This window comes from Colossoma macropomum, unplaced genomic scaffold (assembly GCF_904425465.1).
Source record: "Colossoma macropomum unplaced genomic scaffold, Colossoma_macropomum, whole genome shotgun sequence".
In the NCBI taxonomy this organism is placed as follows: Eukaryota; Metazoa; Chordata; class Actinopteri; order Characiformes; family Serrasalmidae; genus Colossoma; species Colossoma macropomum.
The window spans coordinates 42768388-42795402 of record NW_023494788.1 but is presented as its reverse complement, the minus strand read 5'-3'; the positions used below and the strand labels follow the sequence as shown (position 1 = coordinate 42795402).

General features: G+C 41.1%; 2 protein-coding genes across 2 annotated transcripts; one reads left to right on the top strand and one right to left on the bottom strand.

Annotated features, from left to right (window-relative positions):
* Positions 1 to 1213: 1213 nt before the first annotated feature.
* LOC118807379 (charged multivesicular body protein 1b) lies at positions 1214 to 10435 on the top strand. Its single transcript, XM_036569431.1, has 8 exons — positions 1214 to 1369; positions 4505 to 4602; positions 4803 to 4949; positions 5328 to 5396; positions 5804 to 5911; positions 6285 to 6328; positions 7422 to 7494; positions 9505 to 10435. Exons 1-8 carry the CDS (start codon positions 1363 to 1365, stop codon positions 9547 to 9549), a joined length of 591 nt encoding a protein of 196 aa, XP_036425324.1. The 5' UTR covers positions 1214 to 1362; the 3' UTR covers positions 9550 to 10435.
* A 7848-nt stretch (positions 10436 to 18283) lies between these two features.
* Positions 18284 to 25993, bottom strand: tbx22 (T-box transcription factor 22). The gene is made up of 8 exons (XM_036567924.1): positions 25631 to 25993; positions 24274 to 24415; positions 22765 to 22866; positions 22126 to 22300; positions 21870 to 22034; positions 20542 to 20606; positions 20217 to 20302; positions 18284 to 18855 (listed from the first exon to the last, which is right to left on the bottom strand). The coding sequence occupies exons 1-8, from the start codon at positions 25851 to 25853 to the stop codon at positions 18284 to 18286; spliced, it is 1530 nt and encodes a 509-aa protein (XP_036423817.1). The 5' UTR covers positions 25854 to 25993.
* Between the last annotated feature and the right edge of the window lie 1022 nt (positions 25994 to 27015).

The window sequence follows — 27015 nt, the reverse complement described above, 5'->3', positions numbered from 1 at the left end:
GAACATTCACCTGTAAGCAGTGGCACATTCTGCATTCACTTCCATGTGGAGGCAACAGTGCATTTCCGCATTTTCAGCACTCGACTGATTAAAGACATTTCTGTCCCCCCCCGCCCCCCCCCCCGCCCCCGAAGACCACACAGAGATGTGTGATGGAAGGCAGTGAAAGTAGTAATAATAATGATAATAATAATAATAATAACAATAATAAGAGGAGTGAATCTGGGCTTTGTCAGCCAGTGGAGGATGCTCGCTGCAGCGCAGTGGCCGCGCTGAATATTGTATCAGGCAGCGAGTGACTCATCCCTCTCTCTCGTTCCCGTGATGTAGAGACGCAAAACCCAATCATCAATCAAGCCCTCCCCCACCCTGCTCCACCCCCACCCCCCTGCCCACGTCAACGACGGCTCTCCGCAGTGGAAGTCCAGACCAACTATTCATGCCCGTTGCTTCGGGCTCTCCTCAGTCCGTACTCCCACTCCAGAATCGCGCATTTTCTGGCAATAAGCGGTCGCTTCCAGGCCTTTCAGCGAGGATAACAGCAGCCCACGCTAACCACTGTTTACAGCGCACGGTAGCCAGTTCTGTATCGCACCGTGATTAGTGAAAGTGGTCCGTGCCAGCGTGGATAACACAAGCTGCCCTCCATTAAACTGTAGCATGGTTCGTGGCTCACAGCACCCGTGATTATCTGCCTTTAGGTGCAGCTGTAAACAAACACGGCCCTATAGCGGGATGATGTCCCTGTATAGCCCTTATACTGAAAGCACCGCTCTGTTTATGACTCTGTTTATGACACACGGGGACAGGTATGAAATGTTGGTGACATACTTAGTCACTGGCCAAGAGGAGTAACGCAAATCAAAGTTCGACCGCGAAGTGATTGTCCAAAAATAGCTCGTTGAAGACGCGGAGGAGCCACGCAGGGATCCTAAACATAAAGGCGGTCGCTCTCCTCGATGCTCCGCCGCCGCTGCTGCGAACGCTGAGAGCGAAAGATGTGCTCGGTAAGATGAAAGGTCAATTTACTCGTTACCAAAAATAAAAATGACGTCACTGGACTTGTACCACAACCGACGGAGAACAGCGAGTCTATTAAAAAAAAGAGGCAGATTCGAGCACGAGCTGCCGAACGCTTGTGACGTCGGCAAAGGCGGGGCTGCGACGGCGTCAGTGGTGACGCGAGCTGCGCGTCGACGGAAGTGGCGTTTAGCGTGTCACAGAAAACCAAAACAAGACTCGGCGCGCTGAGCTTCGCGCGGAGAGGCTCGCTTTTACTTTGAACCCGGGGCGACTAAAAACCTCGAGAACGACGCTCTGAGCTTTTTCCGCGAGTGTGAAGTGTCCGCGGGGGTGTCCAGTATGGACAGTATCCTTCCGCGGGGCTTTGCTCGTTCACTGCTGTTCTGGCCGCTTGGTTTGTGTGAGAGGCTAATTAGCTTAACCTGCGGATGTAACGGCTCCTGTCACTCATTACTGACGGGCCGTTACTGTCGGACTGTCTGACTGTTTGACCCTCTAAGTCCTCTAACTCGGTTTTCTTAGGAGTTGGTCACAACGCAGATATTTAGTGACCATTTACTTTGTTCAAAATCGCTGCGTGATTAAACCGTTAGGATGTAAACAGAATCATTCAGAGAGTTTTGTGAAGCGGGTTGTTTAAACTGTTTGAGCTGTTTAGGCTGTTTAGGCTGTTTAAGACAAACTTACTGAGTCAGAACTGTTCCCAGTGGTGGTGACAGGGACCGGACTAGACGTCTAAAGAGTTTATTTCTTCTAAAAGTTACGTTATAGAAAGTTATAGAGCTGGGCATTATGACAACATTTCACGCTATCGTGATAAATGACGTCACAATATGCTTTTTTTTGAGCATATCGTTAATACTGAGAGTACGTGAAAGAGTTACACCTGCTAACGGCATGTTTGATTACAGAATGGGGATTATTAATCCTGTTTATTTGGATTTAGCACAGCACAGTGTGTAAAAGGTTAAATACAAATAAAACAGTTCATAGCTTTTGATGGCATTGCTTTGTCTGTTCTAACTTATGAGCCATCAGAAAAAATACAAATTGTGACAAACTGTGTATCATAAAAAACTTATTGAAGTACCGTGATATGATATTTTGCCATATCGCCCACCTCTAGGAAGTTAATAAATGAAGTGGTTATGAATGCCCTGCCTGATGCCTGAGACATTGTGTTATATGAAGAATTTGGCCTAAAACAAATTTTTAAAAGAAATTCATGGTGGAGAGCTACGTGCAGGATGTTATAAGATAGAATCCAAAGTAATTTTTTTCTGATTTACCGCTGTTTTTTTTATTATCAAGAATAATAGTCATTTTGGGTAGTAAATAAATTGGCTATATTTGCATTGTAGACATTGCAACTTCTGGTTCATATAACCACCAAAGTAAAGATATTTGAGTCACTAAGTTTCTCTACAGTGAACCGTTTCACACCAGTCACCTCTGGATAACTTCTCAATGGTTTAATTAGTCAGAACTTTTATAGGTATTTTCATACCTAAAGTTTATGTATCCTACATGCTACTGGGATAGTATTAATACGGGCAATAAAATAATCAGTCAGCAACACAATTATACTGATTTAGCTAATGCTTCTTTCTCTGCGGTTCCCAGCCCTGGTCTTGGACTAGCATTGTGCTGCACATTTTGGTGTTTTCTGTGCTTCAACATTGCCATAAATTGGATCAGATTATTTAGATGGATAAACGCCAACATATAATCGCTGTCCAAGAAATCAAACAAGTATCTTTAAAACAGTAATTTTACAGGAGAGAGCAAAAACGTTCTTAACCTTCATTGTAAGTCAGTGGAAAAAGATTTTTTTCTAAGCAGTTTTGGAGCATGTCTATTGGTCCTTTCATCGTGAGTTTTTCACACAATCTACAGAACAGCTGCCATGCCCCAATGTAGCAAAGTAAAAATCACAAAAAATGGAGATGCATGTTTTTTCACTGTGCAATATGTAATTAAAAGCAGAATGCAATGATGTGCAAATCATTTAAACCCTATATTTAATTGAAAATACTAAGACAAAATATTAAATGTTGAAACTGAGAAATTGTATTGTTTTTGAAAAATATATGCCAGTTTTCAATTTGACATTTCAAAAAGTTGGGACGGGGCCTGTTTACCACTGTCTTGCGTCACATGTTCTTTTAACAACACTGTGAATGCGTTTGGGAACTGAGGAGACATTGCTGTAGTTTTGAAAATGAAATGTTTTCCCTTTCTTGCTTGATATAGAATTCCAGCTGTTCAACAATTCAGGATCTCCTTTGTTGTACAGTATTCATTGTTTCATAATATGCCAAAGTGTGATGATGACATGCTGGATGATCCCTCTTCTCTTTAGCTTGAAGAATGCAGTGTCCATGATTTTCAAAAAAGAATTTCAAACGTTGATTTGTCAGACCACAGGACACTTTTCCACTTCCCCTCAGTCCATTTTAAATGAGCTCTGACCCAGAGAAGGTGGTAGCATTTCTGGATCCCTTTTATGTACAGTTTCTTTCTTGCCTTTTAGAGTTTTAACTTGCATTTGTGGATGCAGTCATGAACTGTTTTCACAGACAGTGGTTTTCAGAAGTGTTTCTGAGCCCATGCAGTGATTTCCACCGCAGAATCATGTCTGTTTTTAATGCAGTGCTGCCTGAGGGCCCAAAGATCACGGCCAGCAAATACTGGCTTTTGGCCTTGTCCCTTACATACAGAGATTTGTCCTGAGTCTTTTAATCATATTCTGTACCGTAGATGAAGAAAAACAAAAGTTCTTTACTATTTTTGTTGAGAAACGTTATTCTTGAATTGTTGCACTATTTGATTGTGCAATCTTTCACAGAGTGGTGAACCCCTCCTCATCTTTATTTCTGAAAGACTCCGCCTCTCTGAGATTCTCTTTTTATTCCCAATCATGTTACTGACCTGTTGCCAATTAACCTAATTAATTAGAGATGTTCCACCAAGTGTCTTTTAGCATCTTTTACACAACACCTCTGTGCTCTCTTTTTATCATTTATACACAACTTTACCAGTCTTTTGTTGTCCTTGTCTCAACTTTCTTGAAACATGTTGCTGGTATCAAATTCAAAATAGACATATATTTTTCAAAAAATTAATAAAATGCTGTCTTTGTACTATTTCCAATTAAACATAAGGTTTAAATGATTTGCACATTATTGCATTTTGTTTTTATTTATATTTTGCACAATTTCCCAACTTTTTTAATGATCAGGGTTGTATTTGTTGTGGCGCGTAGTTTCCTGTTAACTTCTCTGGCCATTTAATGCTATTATTGCTGCAATGAGAGGGAAAAAACTCTTTGTTTGCTATAGCATTGTCTTTTACTTTGTTACTTGAATCTCATTACTGTTTTGTGTTTTGTTAGGATTGTTGTTATGAATTTGCGAAGTATAGACTATGTGGACTTTGTTTGGTCAGTAGTTTCAGTGTCTTCCTTAAGTTTAAATCACAGAGCATCTTTTCAACCTCAAGTTTGCTGCCAAAGAACTAGAACGAAATGCAAAGAAATGTGACAAGGAAGAAAAGGCAGAAAAAGCCAAAGTCAAAAAGGTGATGCATTTTGTCCCAGATGTATGTGTTTCTTCTGGTGTAGATGTGCCTCTGCAGATTCAAGAACATTGAATCTAAACTGTTTTTTATTCATTACCAGCTTTTTGTTGTGGTCAATAGGAAGTTACCTCTGAAGCTTATAAATTCAGCCTGACAGTCATTGCTATGTTGCTAGTTTAATGCTGTCCTGTGGTTCACAGGCTATCCAAAAGGGTAATATGGAAGTAGCACGGATACATGCAGAAAATGCAATTCGACAGAAGAACCAGTCCATCAACTTCTTGAGAATGAGTGCTAGAGTGGATGCAGTGGCTGCACGTGTTCAAACTGCTGTTACAATGAATAAGGTCAGAACTGGCCACGGAACAAAAGCAACATTAAGGCTGTTTTTTTCAAAACTGGTCCTAATGACTGCTGTACCTTATGAATCTTTGCTATTTGCATCTTCTTTTTTATAACTGGGGAAAAAGTGACAGGACAGGTGTTAATTTTGTAGCCTGTTTAAAGCATGTTGGGAACTATAAATAACAGTATGGCAGTCAACTGAGACTGGACGTATGCCCTTGTTGAGAGTGACATCTACCTGTGAGACTGAGAAATTATATTTTAAAAAGAGGACAATGTAATTTAATTTTATTCTCTGAGTACAGGTGAGTTGTTTTTGCTTATGTTATGTTCTATGCCAGATCTTTTATTGTCTTCATTTGTATTTATTTATTTTTCAGGTTACCAAATCCATGGCTGGGGTGGTTAAGTCTATGGATGCTACACTAAAGAGTATGGATTTGGAAAAGGTGAAGTGACTATGAATGCTTGGGGTCCTTTAGATCTGATTCTATAGATTTTTATCCTACTGTCTTGCCTATCCGTAAGCATTGTACACATATCTGCAGGAAATCTGAAAAACATTTATGGTTTAGATTGTTTGTAACATGATATTCCAGTAAACCACAATTCATATTACAGGTCAGTCTCTGAATTTTTAAGCCTTACCTTTATTCATTTTATAAACTGTATTTTCCTCAATCAGCTAAAATTAAAATAGAGGATGCAAAGTTTCACAAGCTCGTATCCTAATGCCTAACAATAGTGAACATTTATATTCTCAAGACCAAAATTTACATTATTATTATGAATTGTGTAAGGACTGAGCAGCATCTGCGGTGATCCCTAATTTCGGTGTTTGTTTTGTGCTACATAGATCTCGGCTCTAATGGACAAGTTTGAGCGCCAGTTTGAAACACTGGATGTGCAGACAGCACAGATGGAAGACACTATGGGCAACACTACAACACTAACAATGCCCCAGGTACTGCAGCCCATCGCATCAGCAGTGATTTTGCTTATTTGAACTCATGGTACCTGATATTATTGTGTCGAAAGGTTTGTAGCATGCAGTCTTCCAACATTTCTTCCAAAATTAAGATAATTATTAAAGAGTTTGTCATTCTACTCTTCTGAGAAAGTTTACAGAAGATGTTAGTGAGGTCAGATACTGATGTTGGCTGATCAGTTTTGGAGTATTAGCTGACAGTAGCTCAGTTCATTTATTAGAAGGAGTGTCTAGTTACTTTTTACACATAGTGTACATGAAAAAAACAGAGTTTTTGAGTTATTATTATTATGATTATTATTATTATTTTACCTTTTTATATAATTCCTCTGTGAATGTGTTTCTACAGAATGAAGTGGAGTCTCTAATGCATGAGATGGCAGATGAAGCTGGGTAAGCCACTGCTATTTTTCCTGGAGAACATTACAACTAATTTCCCATAAAAAAATCACAAGAGCCATCCTAGAAACACATAATACCACCCACAAGAGAAGAATGATTCCATTGTTTGAGTCCATTATTGTTTGCATTAGGTATCTGGTAAGCATTTATTTAGATGTTACAGACAGAAGTCCAGAAAGAGAACATGCTGAGAATGACCACTGTAGACTTTTGCATTCCTTAGCATTGAATAACACTGGCCAATTTGTGAAAATAAGTTACATGCTCTATAGGAAACAAACTTAAATATGACATTTTTGTTGCACAATTTCTATTTATTTGCTGAGTTCAACTTATTGGAAGGCAATAAAAGAGAACATATAAATTGTCAAGCAACATTTGCACAGATCACATTTAATTTTTTTATTTGGCAAGTTAAATTTTATTTTGGTCTGTAAAGTCTTCGACTCAAGCCAACTAGTTTGACTTATTGACATTACGTCTTACTTTGGCTTACTTACCGTCTTAAAACAAATTTTAATTGTTGGAGGTTCTGGAGAGCAACTGAGGGCTGGTAGCTGAGGCTTGAAGGAGAATTGTGGCTCCTGTGGGCTCTTTGTCACGGATGTATAAACACGTATTGTGTATATTGCAGAGAGGCAGCTCTGTCAACCAGCACTACCCTCAGCAAATCACACACCAAGTCATTGCCCACTGGGCTTACTATGAATAGCCTCAGACAGGAAGAGCAGGCGGCGGCACAAGAACTCCCGCCCCAAGCTGGCCCACCGTTTAGCTGGATTGCACATCTACCAGTCAGATCAATAGCACTCTGTCTCACCCACCTGCCTGTCCTCCCATATGTGCTTCTAAAGTGGAATAAACAGTACTGTGGGCTTTTACAGATGCACCTAGAGTTTTTCTTTCCCCAGCAGAGGTCACCAGTGGTGCTAGCAAGCAGCTCTAAGAGCAGCTGAAGTCCAGATGAAAAGCTGTTTTCTGACCTGTCTGCCTAAGACTCGATTCTGTAGGACAGCTTCCTCCCAATAAAGTAGCTCACATGATGTTTTTACTGTGTTGTGTGCTTTATGTGCATGTATCACAGGTTGGATCTGAACATGGAGCTTCCTCAGGGACAGACAGGCTCAGTTGGCACTAGTGTAGCATCAGCCGAACAGGTAAAGCACCACTGTCTGCTCTATTGCTAGCTAAACTTTTACACATGACATTTCCCACCATGTTCTTATAGCAGTGCTGGTTTCAACACAGTTACTCCACCCACTGAGTTCCTCCAAACCGTTTAGATGATATAAAAATGCTAACGGCAGTGTGGTAGAAACATTTAATAGAGCTAGAGGGAGTGTGTTATCGTGAATAACATTACGCCTGTGACTTAGTCTTAGGCACAAGTTGAAGGCAAGTACTGTAGATCATTTGGGTTTGTGATGTTATTCATGATAACACACAAGTCTAAGTGCTCTGTTGCTTTTATACAACAGTTCTGCAAAATAATGAAAAAGTAAAGCAAAAAAGCCTTGTAAGTTGTATTGAATGTGCTTTAAAAGTGACGATACCTTACACTAAAAAAGTAATAGCCTTTTGAGCTATAGATAAATCTGTAGGTATCAGAATGAGCTCATTCTTTTCTGTATTTTCCAAATAAACCAGTCTGTAGAGCATTTCACAGCCCATCTTTTTTGCTGAATTGTATTGTTTGTTTCTGGCTGAATTCAGTTTGTTTAGTCACAGCTGAAAAGCATGCTTAGGGGCAACGACTGGTTCGAAATTTGATCTACATCTAGTCCTGCTGTCACACTCTTCTTCAGAATGTGACCAAACGAACTGCAGGTCAAATATCTTACAGAAATTATGTAATGTATCTGTTTTCTGTTTTGTGTGTGCAAATACAGGAACTTAATAAGGATTAGCTACAGCTTAAAGTGAGTCATTACTTAGCAGCTAGTGCTCAGTGGGGTAGCACGCTTCTGCACCTGTCACAATTATCAATCGCCTAATCACAATTATTTGAGATGATGGCCGTTATTTGAGGTGATTACAGTTAATTAAAGTGACTATAGTTATTTTCCACAGTCGTTATATTTCACAGTCATATTATGCTGCAACATGCAGAATTTCAATTAATGCGTTCAGTGAGAAACATCGTGGAACTCATGAAAATTTCTAACGTGGTGATCTAACCTTTAGTGGGCAGCACAAGTAATGTGTTTATTTGTTAGCTACAGAGAAGCCAAATAGTCTGAAACCACAAACCTGGTATTTTTTCCATTTAAACCTGAAAAATAAACAACAGAAAGTTTTAAAATTTTGAAAAACAAAATAAAACAAAGTTATGACAATTACAATGAAGAAGAAAAATTCAAAATTTCTAATTCACTATTCAATGTTAAGCAAATCTGTGAAATTGTCTTCCATTGAAGTTTGTGTTCAGATGACACTCAGGTGGATTTGATCTGCTGATCAGAGGCTTTTGCACAAACGTCCATGCCAGCTTGAGTGCACATTGTCATTAAAGCAAAAGGAAGACGTACCAAATATTAAGACATTCTGAAATTAATGTAAATATTCAAAGATTCCACTTTTTACTCTAAGTGTTATGCTGATCACAGCCTCGTCACCAGTGGTCTCAAACTTTTAGACCTTACTGCGTGTAGGTAATTCTAATATTAGCATGTATGCTAGCATGTTTTTTATGTGTATGTTTATGTATGTATTTCTCTGTAACTGTAGACATTTGACTAAGCAAATGTATCTAGCAATCAAGATGGCTGATTTGCAATCAATGAACAAAAAGTAATTAATTTAGTCATTAATCGCAATTATTTATATGACAATTAATTGCCAGCTAAAATTTCATGACCATGACAGCCCTGCATGCTTCTCAACAAATCAGGATCCAGTTTCATAAAAGCATCTTAGTGCTAACGATCATGATTTATAGAGAGATTGTTCCTGTCATGCTCTCTCCACCATTTAAGAATTATTTTTGTGTCAAGATGCTTTCAGGAACCCTAGCCCTGATTGTGCTGTCTTAAATAACTGTATAATATTGTTTTATAGCAGCACCTGCAGATATACCAATTGCCATCTACCAGTAGGAATCTACCGTATCTCTGTCAGGATTAACACAGAACACTGTAATTTATCACTAACCTGTTGTTTATTTGCAGGATGAGCTCTCTCAGCGCCTGGCCAGACTACGAGACCAAATCTAGAGTTACATCAGTGTATATTTATGGGAGAAAGGATCTGTGAATTGATGAAAGGGTGAGCATGTATCTTCAAACCTGCAAAAAGGGGCTTGCTAATATAAATTACTAAAGCTGACCTGTGCATATGAGTGTTCTCTTCTATGCCTAATGGTGGCACTGCTGAGTAGGAAAACGTCCCTCTGTGGTGAGGGGCAAGAGCTGGGTCCTCATCTCATGTCTTTGCCTAGAATACTAAGAACCTATAACCTTATATGGGACGTGCAATGGAAACTGTGATGTGTGTTTTGCGGGCTACTGACATGGCAATGCCTTCTTAACATTGTCCAGCCTAATTCAAAGTCTGTGCATTCTGAATGATTTATGATGGCGTATGTATATATTGTCTAGGCAGTATGACACACATTGGACACATTTCCCCTGAATAATCTGCTTATTAACATACTATAAGAGACAAAATAATGGGAACCTCAAGGGAAAGGGGGTCTTATTTTGAGATGGCTAAATGTATTTTACAAAACAATGCTTTTATTTTTGTGTGAAAGAGGGTCATTATTGGATGAACAAATAATAGGTTTACCAGTCACAGAACTAGCAAACAGAAAAATGATCGTAAGTTTATGATTCTGACTATGACATTTATGTCCATATGTATGCATTCCATTATTTTGTGTCATTAACACAAACGTGTCATGAACGTGGGTCACATTTGGATTCTATTTATTTTCAAAGTAAAGCATTTGCACATATTTAGGCTTATGTATGACTGATTTTGTGAAAACAACTTATGTTGATCAGTGTGGTCAACCACATTAGTCAATAGTTGTTTATTATTGTGTCTCTAATTTTATCTCCCATTGTGAGATATTTAAGTTTGTATTAAATATTGTTTAGAGTGAAATGTTGAAAAAATAAACAGTTTTATTACGTTATGACTGCTTATGTACCATTTTGTACCTGCTTTAAGCAAGTCAGTAAATTTTACAATGTCTGTTTTTAAAATGCTAAGATGTTTATTTATAACCTGTTGCTTAGTTTGTTCCATGTGTTCTGTTAATATTGGTAGGTGTGGAAGTTGATGGATACCCTGAGAGAACTTGCTAATAAGTTTATCTAACAACATGCCAGGACAAGGTCTTGCACCTTGTTTATAGGCTACTAATATTAATATTGAGCTCTATCATTGATTGTAGATATACATTGAATCTTTTGAAATTTAAATAGAAAAGTCTCTCTTTTAAACTAAGTAGATTATTTTTGCATCCTTCTCATCTTCTTATTCTGCCAAATCACTTATTGTTGCTGCTCTGACAGCACAGATCAACGTGCCCTCAGTCTGAGGAGCTCAGACTAGGAGCTCATTGTGCCGTAAATGGTCAGCTTTGATAGCAGCTCTTGGTCGAATCTCTTGGTCTCCCCTCTGCTCCGGCTCTACAACAGGAAACAGATGGAAGGTCAAAAGTCTCACCTGGGTCGGAAGCGGCGCTCAGTCACTCGCATGCCAAGCCGTCATTACCGTGCGATGAAGGGAGTGTTCTATCTGGCTCAGCTGCAACCAATTTCAGGTACTGAGTGCGGCCCGTGTGCCGACGGATCCTGCCAGGGCTTGGACACATGACCTCTGGCTCCCAGGGAAAACCCATCTTGGCCAATTATAATCAAGAGCCTTTGACTGACGGCACAGCTGGGCAGAAGCCTCCATTATGCACATTGGCGCAGACAATTTTATTACCTGTTGTTATGCCATTACATTACCTATGATCCCCTCAGCTGGGGATGCTAATTTAAAGCAGGGATCTGATCCTGTGTCCATGGAGAAGATAGGACTACCCTGGACCCATTATGCTGGCGACTAAGCAATGTACATTTGGAGTAATCTTTAATGACTGTCACACCTTTTTTTGTCAAAGTGAGTTCCACAGTTTTGAACATAGACCTAACAAAGCTGTTCTTGTGAAATATTGTAGGTGTGGACTGCTTATTATTGTGCCAACATACATTACTGTTGAAATGTTTCAGAATTTTTTACTCCATTTTGTCTGATAGAGCGAGCTGCCCTTCCACTGAGCACTGCAATATTTATTTGCATGTGACTATTTCAAATAGTTATGCTGAACAGATGTGTTGCACTGGTGGAATGTCTGCCTGTTCTTTGCTTTTTTTCTCTTTGTGTTGTCATGTTAAGCAGCAGGCACCAATCCACGTTCCTGTTCTCTGTGAGTTGCAGGACATTTTCTCTTAACTAAGTGCCTTGGTTCTGTGAATTTGCTCAGGATGCTAGGGCTGTGGCTGGGCAGCAACCACCACCAGCAGCATCTCCCAGCCCATTGTCACCTCTGTAAAAAGGTTTGTTAGAAGAAACTTCTGTCAGAGGCTGGGGGGAGATTTACTAAAGCCGCTGAGGTGAGGACAGTGAGTATCTGCTCACGGCACAAAAGAAGGGGCTGGACTACAAGTTAAACTCCTAACTGACTCTCTCTTTCCACGGGTAGGTGCTCAGTGCTGTGGTGGTGGCCCTGCAGACAGGCAGCCTGGTGCTGGAGCTGAAAACTGAGCATTGCTGCATTCAGTCTGCACAGCTTGCAGACATGCAGGATAATTGGGCGCTTCCCTCGCCCCTGCCTCCTCTCATGGGTTGTGAAATCATAGTCATTTTCTGAAGGCAACCAGGCCCCATACAGATGGAAGCCTGTGATGGGCATTAATGTGGGCCCCTCCTCTTTTGAAACATTCAATTTTCCCTGTGCCTGATGGCTGTCGGAAAGAGGCAACAGGGCAGACACAGGAAGCTGCGTGCATTGGTTCCGCTTGCTCTGGTGGGGCATGTGTGTCCAATCACTTCAGCAAAGGGCTTTCCCCAGCTTCCTTTACACACATGCACGCACGGGGCATCTGCTGATGACCCCGCAGCCATGCACGGTGCTTCCTCACAGATGTGTTAACGCTGCTTTTAATTTGTTTTTATTGCTTTTCGCCACTGCAGCTGGCCCGATCATTCCCACTTCCCAACTGCATGGGTCATTAAGCTTAAAACAGCCCTAGGCTTCATCCTAGTAACTGAGTCTCTGCATCCCCAGTGCTTGCCCTCTTACAACCTCAGTCTTCACTATCTATTTCAGTAGCGCAGTGTATGGACAAATAAACCCAATCCCACCGCACCCAACTTCAAATGTAAGAGGAGGTTTTACTGCGATGCCCTCCTGCACTGATGGCCAGGCTGATTGACAGCTGAAGACGGAGGTGCGGGGTTGTCATAACACACTTTACTGTCCACAGGGCCTTGACAGGCCACTGTGTTTTATGGGACTGGGAGGTCAAAGTCAAAAGGTTAATAAGGTGTCATCTTCTGCACAGTTGGTGACAGGATGCCTGGCTGCTGAACTCTGAAGAGGCCTGTTGGGGAGCGAATGCACTCTGAGGTGTTCAGCAGTAAACCAAGTATGAGGTCAACTGAGGCAATAAGTGACTAAAAAAATTTTTTTGCAGTATTAGCTGAAGGCATTAGCACATCTTAGAGCAACACTGTTGCCTGAACCACTTTGTAAAACATAATGTCAACGCTGATCATGCTCCCTGTGTTTGGACATTACCACGTGTACATGTGGTGATGAAGATTACTGCTCAGCCTGGAGACAGAAAGGGAAGAGAGAAAAAATGCACACATATGGAAAAGTGCTTGACGGCCTGCAGTTAGTCACACTCCTGCGTCTCTAATTGAATTACCGTTGACAGCACACCACAGGCCGAGTGCTAGACCCTAAGCAGCCGGCAGGCGGGGTGTGAGTGTGCCGGGGACTGGGGCATTCGCCCTGAAATCAATTACCAGCAAAAGGGGCCAAGGGGATCAGGGCCCACTGGCCACATCCTGCAGGTCAGCCCTGGGACTGACAGCAGCATCTGGGGCCATCCTTCTGCACTGACCCCAGAGCAGCACTTGAAAGCAGGCTTTGCAGGGAGCGGGCAAAGGGTGGCTCTAAATCACCTGCTTGCCCCTGCCACCTGATACCCAGGACTGGAGCATCCCATGCACTGGCACCCTCCCCTGCCTGTCTTACTGAGACAAGAAAAGATAACCTGTCACCTACAGGAAGCAGGCAGAGCCAAGCATCTTAAATCTTTAGAAGGTTATTATTTGATCACTTCAAAAGCAAGGCCCTATCTCATATCAGTGCCTGGGCCCACTGCCCTGGTCGTTTGCTCACTGTTGCTATAATAGCTTGAACTGCAGAAGCCCAAAGAAAGGGAGAGGTGAGGACAGTGCACCTTTTCCAACCCACATAAGGTTTTGCATGAGGCCAGGTGGAGAACTCACAAAAGAAAAAGAAAAATACATGAACAATGATTGTTGATTGAATGACCTTCTGCTTCTTGATATGAGTAATTGAGTCCGACTATTTTCTTCAACTTAACAGTAACTGTGCTTTTATGGAGGAGTCATGGAGGGTGAAGGTTTCTGTCATTTCTAATGAACCTAATAACTTCCAGCAACTAGCATTGCGGGGATATTCTGAGCATTTAACACCGAAAGAGTCTTAACTCAACACTCAATGCCTTATTCCCATTCTCTGCAGAGTTTATTTCTCCACAACTAAGCAAGACTTCACCTGTGACCAAGTGTTCCTTTATGGGGAACTGCAGGAACATGAGTTCTGCCGAAGACATTAGACCATGCAACAGGGAGTTGTGTGAGGAGGGACTACAAACGGGGATGATGGACAGCAGGGGTCAGAAAGTGGAAAGTGTTTTGTTGGTCCAGCACAAGGTCCCTGAGACTTGCTGACAGGTCTCTCCACAGTTCACTTCCCCTTTATACAGCTGAGAGCCGCTGTACCAGAGAGAGTAATTAGGGGAGTGTGCTGCAGAAACCTTCAGGGGAAGGGATTTATGTGTAATCAGGCCGCGTTGAGGTGAAAGACCACTGACAGATAGCAGGACTACTGTAACACATAGCATGATGAGCTGGATCTCCCATTAACTGTCAGCTTTCAGGGTCTGAACATTCTTTGCATGGGTCTTTTTTGTAGTTGCAGACCACGCAAGCAGCCGTTGGTTCCGTATCGTTCAGATGTGACAGTATTTGTTTTATTGTCCCTCAGATTTGTTTGGATTGCTCAAGGAAGTGTGAACGCTGTTAGGGTCGTTAACGCTTCTGGGAGGGGGGCAAAGTGATGGATGACATCAGAGCTCGAGGAGGGAAGGCAGCCCACACAAACAGAAGCCAAACGCCTGGCTTCCATGAGTCTGGCTGGGAGGCCTCATGTGAAAGCAGTTCCTTCCACTTGCGCCTGACCCCAGCAGCCCTCTGCTAATGGTGCATAGGCTGAACACATGCCTGACCAACACCAGCATGACCCCTCTTCTTAATTCTCCAAAAGTGGCAATAGGTACGCACCTATGCAGAGGTACTTTACATTACAGTTGCTGTCTTGCCATTATATTTACCACCAAAAAGAGCCAAAAAATCAATAATACTCCAGACGTGTAACTGGATGACTTTCTGAGGTTGGCATTTGAGTGTCTGAACGATAAAAATCTGAGGTTTGCACACAAACCAATGAAGATACCTGTAAGTTAGTAGATGGTGAAGTGTAGGTTGTGCACACAGGCAGCTGTGGTGTAGAGCCAATGAGCTAAATGTGCCTCAGTGTGGCCAGAAGCAGACCTGCTGTTTGATAGAAGAGAAGAGGACCGCTTAATAAGCTGTTAAACTGCCCTTGCTTTTCACATTATTGGCTGGAGGTAATTCAATTTCTACAGCAGCTGGTTTCACTTGAAACTTTACAACACCGTTCAGTCACATCCCATAAGCTGACCTGATAAATAACCTTCTTTTATTGAGTTTGCAGAGCAAATACCGTCCAACATAAACCTCACATGAGGCAGCCTAATAGGACCCAAACCCTGACAGAGCTGCGGGGCATGTAATTGTACCAGAGCCACACTGAGATGGACAGAGCACTTGGAATTCCACAGCTACAGCAAGGAATTGTACCAAGCAGTCCCAGCCTATTAACAGACAAATTGGACCAAATTTTGTTTCACAAAGAAGCCTCTCAATCTTGTGGACATGGTAAGAGATGTTTACACGCAGTCTGTTGATTGAAGATTTCATTAAGGTGCTGAGTGCAAGTCATTACTCTGAAATAATATTAATCAACGTGGAGCTTAAATTTCAGTCATCCACCACTCCCCCTGAAGTTGTCAATCACTTTTCATGCCACAGATCCTGTTCGTTGGGTTCCTTGCAAAAATAAATTTATGTTAAGGATTTGCTTTGCTTTAAATTATGAGATGACCTCAATTTTCTGTCAAATGCAGTGTGTGAAAATTCAGTTGCATCATTTTTCCAATCAAATTGCCAGAGAAGTCTCTACTTTTATAGGATTGCTGGTGGCTTCATATCCTGCTACAATTATGGCTGTGCTATTTTAATTGTACACATGACAGAAATGTTCCATTCTTGCAAACCTGTAGGTTATGTGATGTGCAATTATCCTCAAATCTGCATTTTAAAACATTTCCATTGTTCACCGGAGGAGTGTGGAGGCCTGTTAGGCTCTGTGTTCACAAACCATTGTAAAATTGTTTATGTCCACATGCCAAAGCTACGAGTTTTGGTGATGTTTCAGCAGGCCGACTTCCACATGTGCGAATGGAGGCAAGCATGAAAAGACAGATTGCAGTCAGGTGAAAACTTTCATTCAGCCATTCAGTGCATCAGTATTCCGGATGATCTGCGGCATCAGGAAGTCCTAATGGAAACCAGGCTTTCCCAATCAATCTGTTAGTGCTTGCAGGACAAAACGGACAGCTGATGACTTCAAGCGTGAGTGCTCTGACTGACAGGTAGGGGGGCTTTGGTTTAATCCAGTGTTATTATTCTTGTTGGAGTTAAGGCTAAACTGATTAAGAGGTGCAAACTGTTTACACATGATCACTGAAATAACAAATTCTCTGTTGCTTGAAAGTAAAAATTAAAAATAGTGGCGATGAGGGTCCCTTAAAGAGATGAGCTCTGCATCGTTCTATTAAATCAAATTAATCTTTCCCTTTTCCAAAACGGACGTACAGACGTTACGTTGTAGCAGGAGAAGCTTTGACAAGAAAATTACTCCTCGGGTTTTTGCGTCAACCAGGGAAACAGGCCATTTCCACAGCTTTGGCTAATCCTTCTCGCTGAGCCTTGAAAAGCGGAGCAGCTAGCTGTGGAAATGAGCCCGAACTGCAGTGGTGAAAATGATCATAGCAAAATAGCCGAAGAGACCACCATATGGGGGTTTGAGGTACACTTTTCTTGAGTAGGTGAGCCACACAAATATTTGTTCTTTTTGAGGAGCTTAGTCGACTTCAGCTGTGTTTGGGACTCGAGTCTGTGTGTGAAGTTCCTGAAATGTGTGGCAGGAAGGCAGACCTTAAACTGTAGAAAATTAGGACTGTAATATTTTGCCTCCATGTGCCATATTACACATCCAGTATGCAATGTTTGTTGCACACTTAAAAGGCAATCTCACTTTATGTTTTACATTTATGCATAATCCAGTTGTCGAGATGTAAATAATATCATTCAGAATAGTTTAATATGAAATTGTGTATTGTAAAAAAACTCATCGACTCATATTTCTTTAATGAAAGGAATGAGGGGCTGTGATGACTAAACCACCACATTTAGCCATTTTATTTGCCAAACAAACAACCAGTAAAGCTACATGTTTATGCTAGTTGTTATATGTAATGTTGATCCTGGCAAATAGAGGTAAATCTGGAGAAAAAAGGTTTCCTTTGGGTCCTGTTTTACCTTTTAATGCCCTACAAATACTTTCTTTTAAATACATTGTAGACCAAAACCTTAACTTAAAATTATTAACTAATTATTGTTATATTAAACAGTTTCTCAGGGATCCGGTAACACATTCATAACTACTTAATGTAAAAACGTTCAGTGAGGCAGCTTTTAGAGACATGAAATGTCTGGTTCCATTTACCACCACTGTGAACAATTCTGACTGCATGTTTCTCCAGAATGACTGTTTACATCTCAACCACTTAATTATACAGAAATTCTATATTTGAAATTTGTAAAAATATTTTTGAATTAAAATTTTTGAAAAGTCAGTGGGACTTCATTTTTTAATTTTATACAAACTGACTGTCAGTGGTTTGAGGTACTATTACCTCAAAACATTTTTAGTAAAAATGCTGGTGTGCATTTTTGGATGTGGACTAAAACCTTATTTATGATCTGATTTTAGTAACTGAAATTAAATTGGTGACTGGTTTTATTTTTGTTGAAAATGTGTCAGATTGATTAAGAGCACTGCATGTTGTTCTTGTAAGGGCATACGTACAATTAAAATGACATATACATAGTATACTTTAATACATACTTTTCAAAAAAGGAAAAGTTGTCCAACTTCATGTAACAACAGGTAGCTAGAAAAATATTCCATAATCATAATACCTAATATTGGTTCAGAGAATAGGAAGAGATGTTTCTGATTTAAAACAATAAAACAGTCACTGTTCTGTCTCTTTGTACCCTTTTAATAACAATAACAGTTCTGTTAATCTGGTTTGTCTGTAGGAGATAAAATCAGTCCTTTTCCATCATTATACTCCACTAGTCCTGCCTATTTACATTGGCCCAAAACTGAGGGGGCCGGAAACAGCAGCTGTGTATTCTGATTGCGGAACTGTTTTCCCTGTCCAGGGTTCAGTTCCAGAACTCCAGCATCAGGCGAGGTCAGAGGCAGTGGTTAATGGGAGAATCCCAGGCCGTTTGGTGCAGAAGGTTCTCAGAGGGTGACAGAGTCACGCTGTCAGCTGCCTTTAAGGGGTTGGTGATGGTGGAGAAGTGTGAGCTGAGAGGTAAGCTGTAGCTGTACAGTCCATAAGGTGGTGCAAGAGAGGACGCCAGCACGTTCTGCTGGGCCTGGTGAGCTCCAGAGGTACGACTGGCCTGCAGGCTCTGGATGGAGAGCAGGCAGGGGCCGATGGCTGTTGGTGCCTGGAGGCACTGGCCCCGGCAGCTGCCCGCTTTTTTCCCATGGACAGGAGTCAGCAGAGGGAAGTCCGTCAAGGGTCGCAATGCTGGGTAACCTCTGAGTCTGTCCGGTCCGAGGCTGCAGTAGGCTCGGCTTGCAAAAGGATGGTTTGGAGGAGCCACTTTGTAGCAGAGTGGGACGCTGAGGCTGTGGAGAGTGCTGTCAGGGCTTGAGAGTGTAAAGGGGTGGGAGGCTGGAGAACTGGAGTGAGGCAAGAGGCTTTTCAAAGGGGAGATGGTGCCACAGCTCGCTGAAGACCCCGAACTCCCACCTTTAATATATATAACAGCACTATGTAAGGTCAACAATACAATTAGGGAAATTATCATCTCGGACAGTAGAAGATTCTGAAGACAAACAGGTCATTTGGTGTGAAATCACAATTTCCTTAAAGAACAAGGAATTAAGTGTGTGTAAAAATTACTCTGCACATACGGAACTGTGCGAAACTCAGAGACCACCTTTCATTTATTTACTTACAAGATGAAATCACCAGTATTGGTTATTAATTTTAGGGAAAGTGGCACAGAAGCTAAACAACTATATATATATATATACATACATATATATATATATATATGTTTGTTCATTTTTTATTTAAACAGTGTGTCCACCAGTCCTGCTTCTTACAGTCCTAAGCACAGGGGTGCTGAGGCATGGCCAGTCGATTGTTCCGAGCACCAGCAGCATTTGTTTAATTTGCAAGTTTTTTTTTCCTTTTCTCAGTAACATCTTCTTGACAGCTACACATCCTTCCAGACCCATAGTGCTGAGTCATCTTCTCACAGTGGAAGGATGGACAGAAACAGCTGTGGATGTTTTTAGATCTAAAACAAAAGTGGACCTTGATTTTCTCCTCTCAAAGATGTACCGTTTGTCTGATGGTGGGTTCTGGTGGTCTATCAGGTCTCCTGCTTTTTCACTTCTTTCGTTTGACTTTCCCTTTGCGTACGCAAGTGGATTATTGTCTAGCTCATCTTAAATGTCTCTTTAAAAATGAATAACTTGTACTTTGGACTGGAAATTTAGTAAATGAATGGTGGTCTCTGACTTACGCAAAACTAATTTACTATGCAAGTAGTATTTAAAAGTAAATGTTGTACTGTGTAATTCATTAACTCAATTTCCAGTCAAAAGTACAAGTCATTCATTTTTAAGGAGATATTTCTGAGGAGATGAATTATAAAATATTCCACTTAATTACTATCTCTTAAGATTTTTAGTACAAGTCTCAGTTGTAAATGCAGTGTTTCTGTAATCAAGTGTCGCTACATCTGTATTTCAGTGAGAATCAAGAGTGTATAGAACGTGTTCTGCTACAGCTGATCATTTCAGATGTGTACTAGCTGCACCTCCCATGTCCAGGATTAGTTTGATATAACTTGTCCAGTTAGTACCTATGAATTCCTTCGTTCTATCATTACATTATTTCTTAAGCTCATCAGCTAATTAGCAAGACCTTCATAAACTGAATTCAGAGCGTTAGATGAGGGTAAACACGGATCTCTGCGGCCCAGAAGTTCCCCAGTTTGACACGCCTGCCTTATAGTAATCTTTTTTTCTCCATTCACTACCATCAGAGATATTTAATAATAAGAGCTTTGAAACAATGAGTGATTTGGTGCTCTGTACCTTGCAGCTCCAGGGTAAATGGCTTCAAATCAAGGCCAAATGGACTTCGCCAGGGGTAAGACTCCAGAATCCCGTCCAGTACACCCCTGTGGGAATAAGGAAGGGAAGAGGTGTCAGTGGCAATAAGTCTTTCACTGGGTAAATGTGCAGTGCACTGATGTTCTTGACACCATGAATCTTTCTGAAAGTGAATTATTGCAGGTTTCCTCTCGGCTGTAAATGTAAAACGAAATACCTTTCAGGGAAGTTTGCAGGCACCAGGTTTGAGTGAGTTATTTAAGGAAAAGAATTTCACAGCCAATACAATGCTTGTCTCTATATTTACCTGTTTCTTCCTGGGTCTCTGAAGCCCTTGGCAAAGGGATTTCGGTCAATCTTCAGTTTTGTTATCTTAAGAAAAGAAAGAGGAGTAAAACACTGCACACAGTGAACGCTGTATGAACTTGTAATATTCAAAAACTAACAATGACCTCAGTTCTCATTGAGCAGGGCATGTGGTTGGCCTTGCCTTCCAGTGGGCATATATAATTCCCAGCGCCACACAGGGCGAGCGGCCATGTCAAACACAGCGTTCTGATAACAGGGGACTTGTAAGACATCATTTCATACAGTGTCTGCAACCGCCTACAGAGTCCGCAGGCCTCCCCAGTTGAAAGCAGTCTCTAAAATTCAAATAACAAAATAATCCTTCCCAATAAAAATTGGACCCTGGTGACGAGAGCTGGCAGCCCATGCTGTGGCCTCCAGTTTCTGTATAAAAATTGAAGCATTTCAGGAACCTTCTCCACTTCAACCCAGTAAACTCCCAGTTGTGCCTTACACGTTCAGGTCTGCTGCTTTCTGGGAGCTAAACGGCGTGATTTATGTACCCGGGAAGGCGTGAAAACAGCAAGATATGTGTTCATATGAATATGATATGCTTGAAACGAGAAGGAGTTGGTAGAGATTTCTGTGGAGCTCCTGTATAACCGCCGTGGAACGAAACACTTGCAACCAAAATGGACTGGAGTCTCAGCTTCAGTTCACAACCTGGTTCTTCAGGGGTTCTTTATTAAAGACAGTGGTTCTATATAGGATCATTTACACTCAAAAAACCATTTGCATGCCTAAATGGTTCTTTGCATGGTAAAATGGTTTTTCAGAATGATGGATATATTTCTATATATCTACATAGAACCTTTTGGAATATATAGCACTAAAAAGAGTTCATCTATTGTTACAAGCTTGACATCGTAAAAATAATAAAAACCTTTTTGGTGTTGTATAGAACCCTTTTCAGAAAGGTTCTATATAGAACCATCTACAGGACATTCTCCTTCAATCTGTAATGATGCAAAGGGTTCTTTGAGTTTTCATGGTTCTGTATAAAAGCATTTTTTCACCATCATTTTAAGCATGTATATAGAACCATTTTCAAACACAACACGTTCTCCATCAGTCTGAAGAGCAGTTTCACTACGGGAATGGTTCTTTGCGTGTTCATTGTCTTTACTTAAGAAACCTTGAAGAAGCATTTTTTAAGAGTGATGACAGAAATAATCAGACTTGCTGATTGACGTTGCCTCCTAGTCAAAAATGAAAGTTTCCGATTTCGGATCAAAGCCAGACGGTCCTGGTTTGTGTGTGTGATATAAGAGGAAAACATGGGTTTACCTGCTGGTTCTGATAGGCCGTCACGGTAGTGAACTGTGTCTCGGGGAAGGAGAACGTGTGCACGCCGCGCGCGGGCAGCGAGGTCAGCAGGGCCGGCTCTGGCCCGGGTTCGCGCACGATCACGTGCACGCGCGGCTTGTACTTGTGCATGGACTGCAGGATTATCTGAGTTCCAGATGCAGCACAATTAGAAACCACAGGACGAGGAAAAGAAAAGGAAACCAGGAATGAAAGACGCCGAATCGACGCAACCTACGTGGCCTTTATCGTCCATCTCGTTGTTGGTTAACTTGACGCGGTCGAAGCTGATCACCTGGCGCATCCACGTCTCTCCGGAGCAGGGCGAGTCCGGGTGCACATAGAGGCGCGGGGTGATGCACGAGTGGTCCGTGTTTCCAGCCACCATCCACTGGGAGCTGTGGTACACGTACCTGTAAGGACCAGCAGACATGACCACAGGAGATGATGATAATAATAATAATAATAATAATAATAATAATAATAATAGCCTAAACTAAAATGGAATGGGTTATTCTGGGGCTCGTGCGTATTTACGCACCTCGCTGAACCAAAGCCACGCGCACGTTTTCAGTCTCTAAAAGACGAAATACTTCTGTATGAATTCAGCTGTTTATCCGTGTTTTAGAAGAAATAAAGTGGAGAACTTTAGACTGAAAATGCAAACATTTAAAAGCTTTATTTGTTCTTTATTTGTTCCGCCGCTGTTGTAACATTCTGCACTTCAGCTCTTTGTAGTAAAACGTGATAAATCATTGCTTTGTTTATATTCCGAATTAAACGTTTATTTGCCTGAGATTTAAAGTCGTTTTAAAGTTTTACTCCTAACTGCTCCAGAAGGGCTGGTAAGGTGACTGTAAGGGGTGTTTTCTCCCACCTGTATCTCTTTGAATCCACGGGCATGATGTCCATGGCGATGTGGTACTGCTTGGTCGGGTCCAAGTTGCGCACCTTCACTCGGATGGATGGAAACATTCTCCTGGTGGAAGGTTGTACATCTACATCAGTGGGATGCGCTTCATAGTGTCTAACATTAACTGCATAATTGAGCTCGAGAGCTCGACTGTGAATAAACTTTGCGAGATTTGGCGCCAAAAATAAAGCGTTATTTTTTTAAATTGGTTGAAAGAAGTTAAATAAAACGTAATTGACTCATTAATGTCCTGCAACAAAATGTGTTCTGTTATGAATTGTTGTACAATCATTACAATCATACTTTGGATTGACATTAACAGTTTATATAACTGAGTCATTTATTCATAATCAAAAATGGAGGGTCTGTTATTTCGTTAAAAGGCCCCGTGTGCTCAAAGCTTACTTTACCCTGATAAGCTGTAACCCTCCTTGTCGCCACATGGTGTGATCGATGTTTATTTCTTCAGATTTGTGCTCAGACATCAACGATTTAATGGGTCATTGCGAGTTTTAATGAGATTTAATGACACATTAATGAGTTAAACAGCCACAGTTAGTTTTACGTGTTTTTTTATTTTGTATAAAGTCCAAGACTAAAAGGAATTAGATTTGCTAAGTTAAGCTTCCTGTTGGATTTATTACTCTACAACACATCTGAATCACAGTTCAAAAGTTTGGGGTCACTGATTTCCCTAAACTAAAATAAAACGTTGAAGATAAATGTATGAAATGATTCTATTATGATGCTAATACTGTACAACTTCACAGATTTCAGCTAATTAGTGTGAAGCAGTAAAAAGGAAGAATTTGTACGGTGACGATTCATTACTCACCGTACTTACTTCACAACTGAACAAGCTGTAAAACACTGAGAATGAAGTTTTATTAAAAATGCACACAGAATATGTTATATTTAAAATTTCAGGCAGAAAAGTAAAAAAAAAAATTATGAATAGATATTTATTTTATATAGTCAATTATTTATTCATATAGTCAATTAATTATTCATAATTTTAGAGCATAATTTAATGACGTTTTGTTGCTGCCAAACAATCTTGAAATATAGAATCAAACGTGTTAAAATGTTTCTGGTGTCTCGCGGAAAGTATTTTAATCTACAAAGTTGAAACTGAATAGCAGCGGTTATTAATATGGCGAGTGATGACGTGTTTGTGAGCGGTAGCGCGCATTAATACGATGGGTATTAAAAAGAAAATCAGCAGTTTCATTTAAAAATGTGACGTAGTTGTGTTAAAATCTGAGCTCGAACTCGCAGAACTGGACTGAATGAATCTGAGTCGATTTGACCGAAGAGGAAAGTTATGAATAAACTCTAAATCATGATTTCAGTCAGCTTGTGTTTCCGCTCACAGTAGGAGCTTCAGCTGGACGGTTTAAAAGGCCAGTGAGCGCGTGCTGCTCACCTGCGCTGTATAAAGCCTACAGGACAGAGGAGAGGGGGGCGACCTACCTCCCCGCTTTGGTGATGATCATCTCGGTGCCGATCTCATGGAACCTCTTCCACAGGTCGGAGCCTTGAAGGTCCACGCGGACCTGTGGCTCAGGATCACAGGGCTCATCGGTGGTCTTCCCCGGACTCTCACTGTCACGCGCTGCTCAGCACAACCAGCACAATGTCAAAATGGCATAAAGGCCAAAAACAGCCTGAAAGGCTACAGGTCGAACGGCTTGCTGGGAATTCAGCCTCCTCCCGCATAGGATGTTTTTATTTATGTATTTATGATGATTTTCTGAGTGAAAAGAAGTGAACGCGCTTAAATATGGTGTTTTTCTACTAATGTTACAGCACAATTTACTTACTGAGTTTAATACACTGTGGAGAAATAAAACAGAAAATATGTCAGAACTTATTAAAAAACGTTTATGAATATTACAACTTCACACACCGCTCTATTCTTCTCCCTTCTTCCAGAACTAAAGATCGTTTTTTCCAGTCTGTTAAATTCAGCAAGTAAACAGTTACTGTCTCTGAAGAGGATATGACTGATTTTCACTTAGAAAATCAATAAAACGTAAATTTGACCAAACTTTTCCATATGAGGATAGATAGATAGATAGATAGATAGATAGATAGATAGATAGATAGATAGAGATAATTCGTGATCAAATGCGCTGAATAGTCTCTTTTATTCAGTTTCCTACAAAAAATGTTTTCATTTCATGATCCTGTTTACAGTATTTACTTTTGCTCATTTAACAAGACTTTACTAAGGTAAATCAACTGAAATTGGAGAAAATGTGTTTCTTACAGTGTCGCTCGATTACCAAGATCATTTTATTTACAGACAGACAGACAGACAGATAGATAGATAGTTAGACACATACATACATATATACACACACTCTCAGAAATAAAGGTGCTAAACTGTCACTGGGGCAGTGCTCCTCTTGTCACTGGTGTGGTCCCCCTCAAGGGTTCATCTCAGTACCTTCAGTCAGGGAACATAACTGAACCATAATCCACTGAATGATATGTTCTAAGCTGTACTGACTCCACACACCCCGTCTCGTCTCCAGGCTTTTATTTTACTGTTCTGTTTAAAACATTCGGTTATGAAAAGGTACAAATACGAACTTTTCACCTGGAAAAACTTATTTAAGGTTCACAATCAGACCTTAAAACCACTGTTGGAGCTTTGAGGGAACATTTACACTGTTTGTACTTTGATGAACGAAAAATGTTCCTGCATAGAACCTTTATTTCTAACAGTGTACATACATACATATAGACAGATACATTGGCAGACATCGAGTACTCTCACTGCTGGGTCTACTGATATCACCCGAGTAAGAACAGTCTCGCTCACCGTGGTCCTCTCCTTCTCCACCACTAGTGTCCGGGTCTTTATCAGTGATGGGGATGGTCTGCAGCGTCTCCTCCTTCACGGTTTCCACCTTCATCCTCTTGCAGCTCTTCCCCACCAGAGCCTCCACGGAGAACGCGTGCGCCCTGGAGCTCAGGCCCTGCATCCTCGGACAGGCTGAGGCAGCAGCAGTAGCAGCGGCTCCGTCTCCGTCTTCACTCTGCATGACGAGCGCTTCGCTTCATCCGGGACTAAAAGCCTGTGCACTTTCAATGGGCCGCCCAAGCTGCCGTTTGGACGGGACCCTTATTCCACATTGCTCTCCAGACTAGTTTCCCCCCAGATTTCGAGTCCCGTCCACCTCCACTGTCCGTCCAGCCTCCCTTTTCAGAGACCTGCCCATTGGTCACAAACTGCGAGGCGCCAATGGGAGAGGAGGAGGAAGGACAGAGTCAAAACGACATTGTTCTTTTCACACCCGTATTCGTACAAGTCCCGCCTCCTGCGCTCGCCATTGGCAAAGAGTTCACGCTCAGACTGGCGGACGGCGTGTGAGCGTGAACTTCTACCCAATCTCAGCGCCGGGGGCGGAGCTTGCCTGAAAACAGGCGGGTGAAAGCAATAACGCCACAGAAGCGCAGCGACACCGGCTACTGAATTTCTGTACGCGAGGTCGGTTTCACCGCCGGTCGAAGGAAGATCTACACTAGAAAAGGTCTTCCGGCCGTGTAACACTTACTTCCTCTTTGTCTTTTTCCTTTTTTATTTTTCTCTTTTGTATCTAAAAGTTCAGCTTTTGTGAGAGATTTTATGCCGAATGTGTGACGTTTTTACAGCCTTTGAGTTTCTGTCCATCACAGACAGTTTAAAAAACAATATAGACTTCAATAAATTCTGTATTGAGCAATTTTATATATCATAATAATGCAGTGTTACATAGGCCTTTAGGAACCACAAGTAAATTTAAATATTAACATAAAAATGGCTGATAAAATATGTTTATTAATAACTCCTCAGATTTAAAGTTCTCTTCGCTTCAGATTTGTAGGCTTCAAAGGAAAAATCGGTGTTTGGAGTTTGTCAGTATATATATATATATATATATATATATATATATATATATACATATATATATTTCACGGGTCAACGCTGGAAAATACAAGACTCCGTTTAAAATGCTCAGTTTTTTCTTTATTTGTGAAACTTTTCTGATGAATCTCCTTATTTGAGATCCTCTCTCATTGGCTGATTATCGCGCTGCGCGAAATCACGCATTTCAAATACGAATTAAACAGAATTTATTCGTAGGAAAAAGGAAATCCAGGAATAAATGTTTTAGCCTCGCTAACTGTTCCCACCTGGAGGCTCGTGTTTAAAACGTCTCGGTC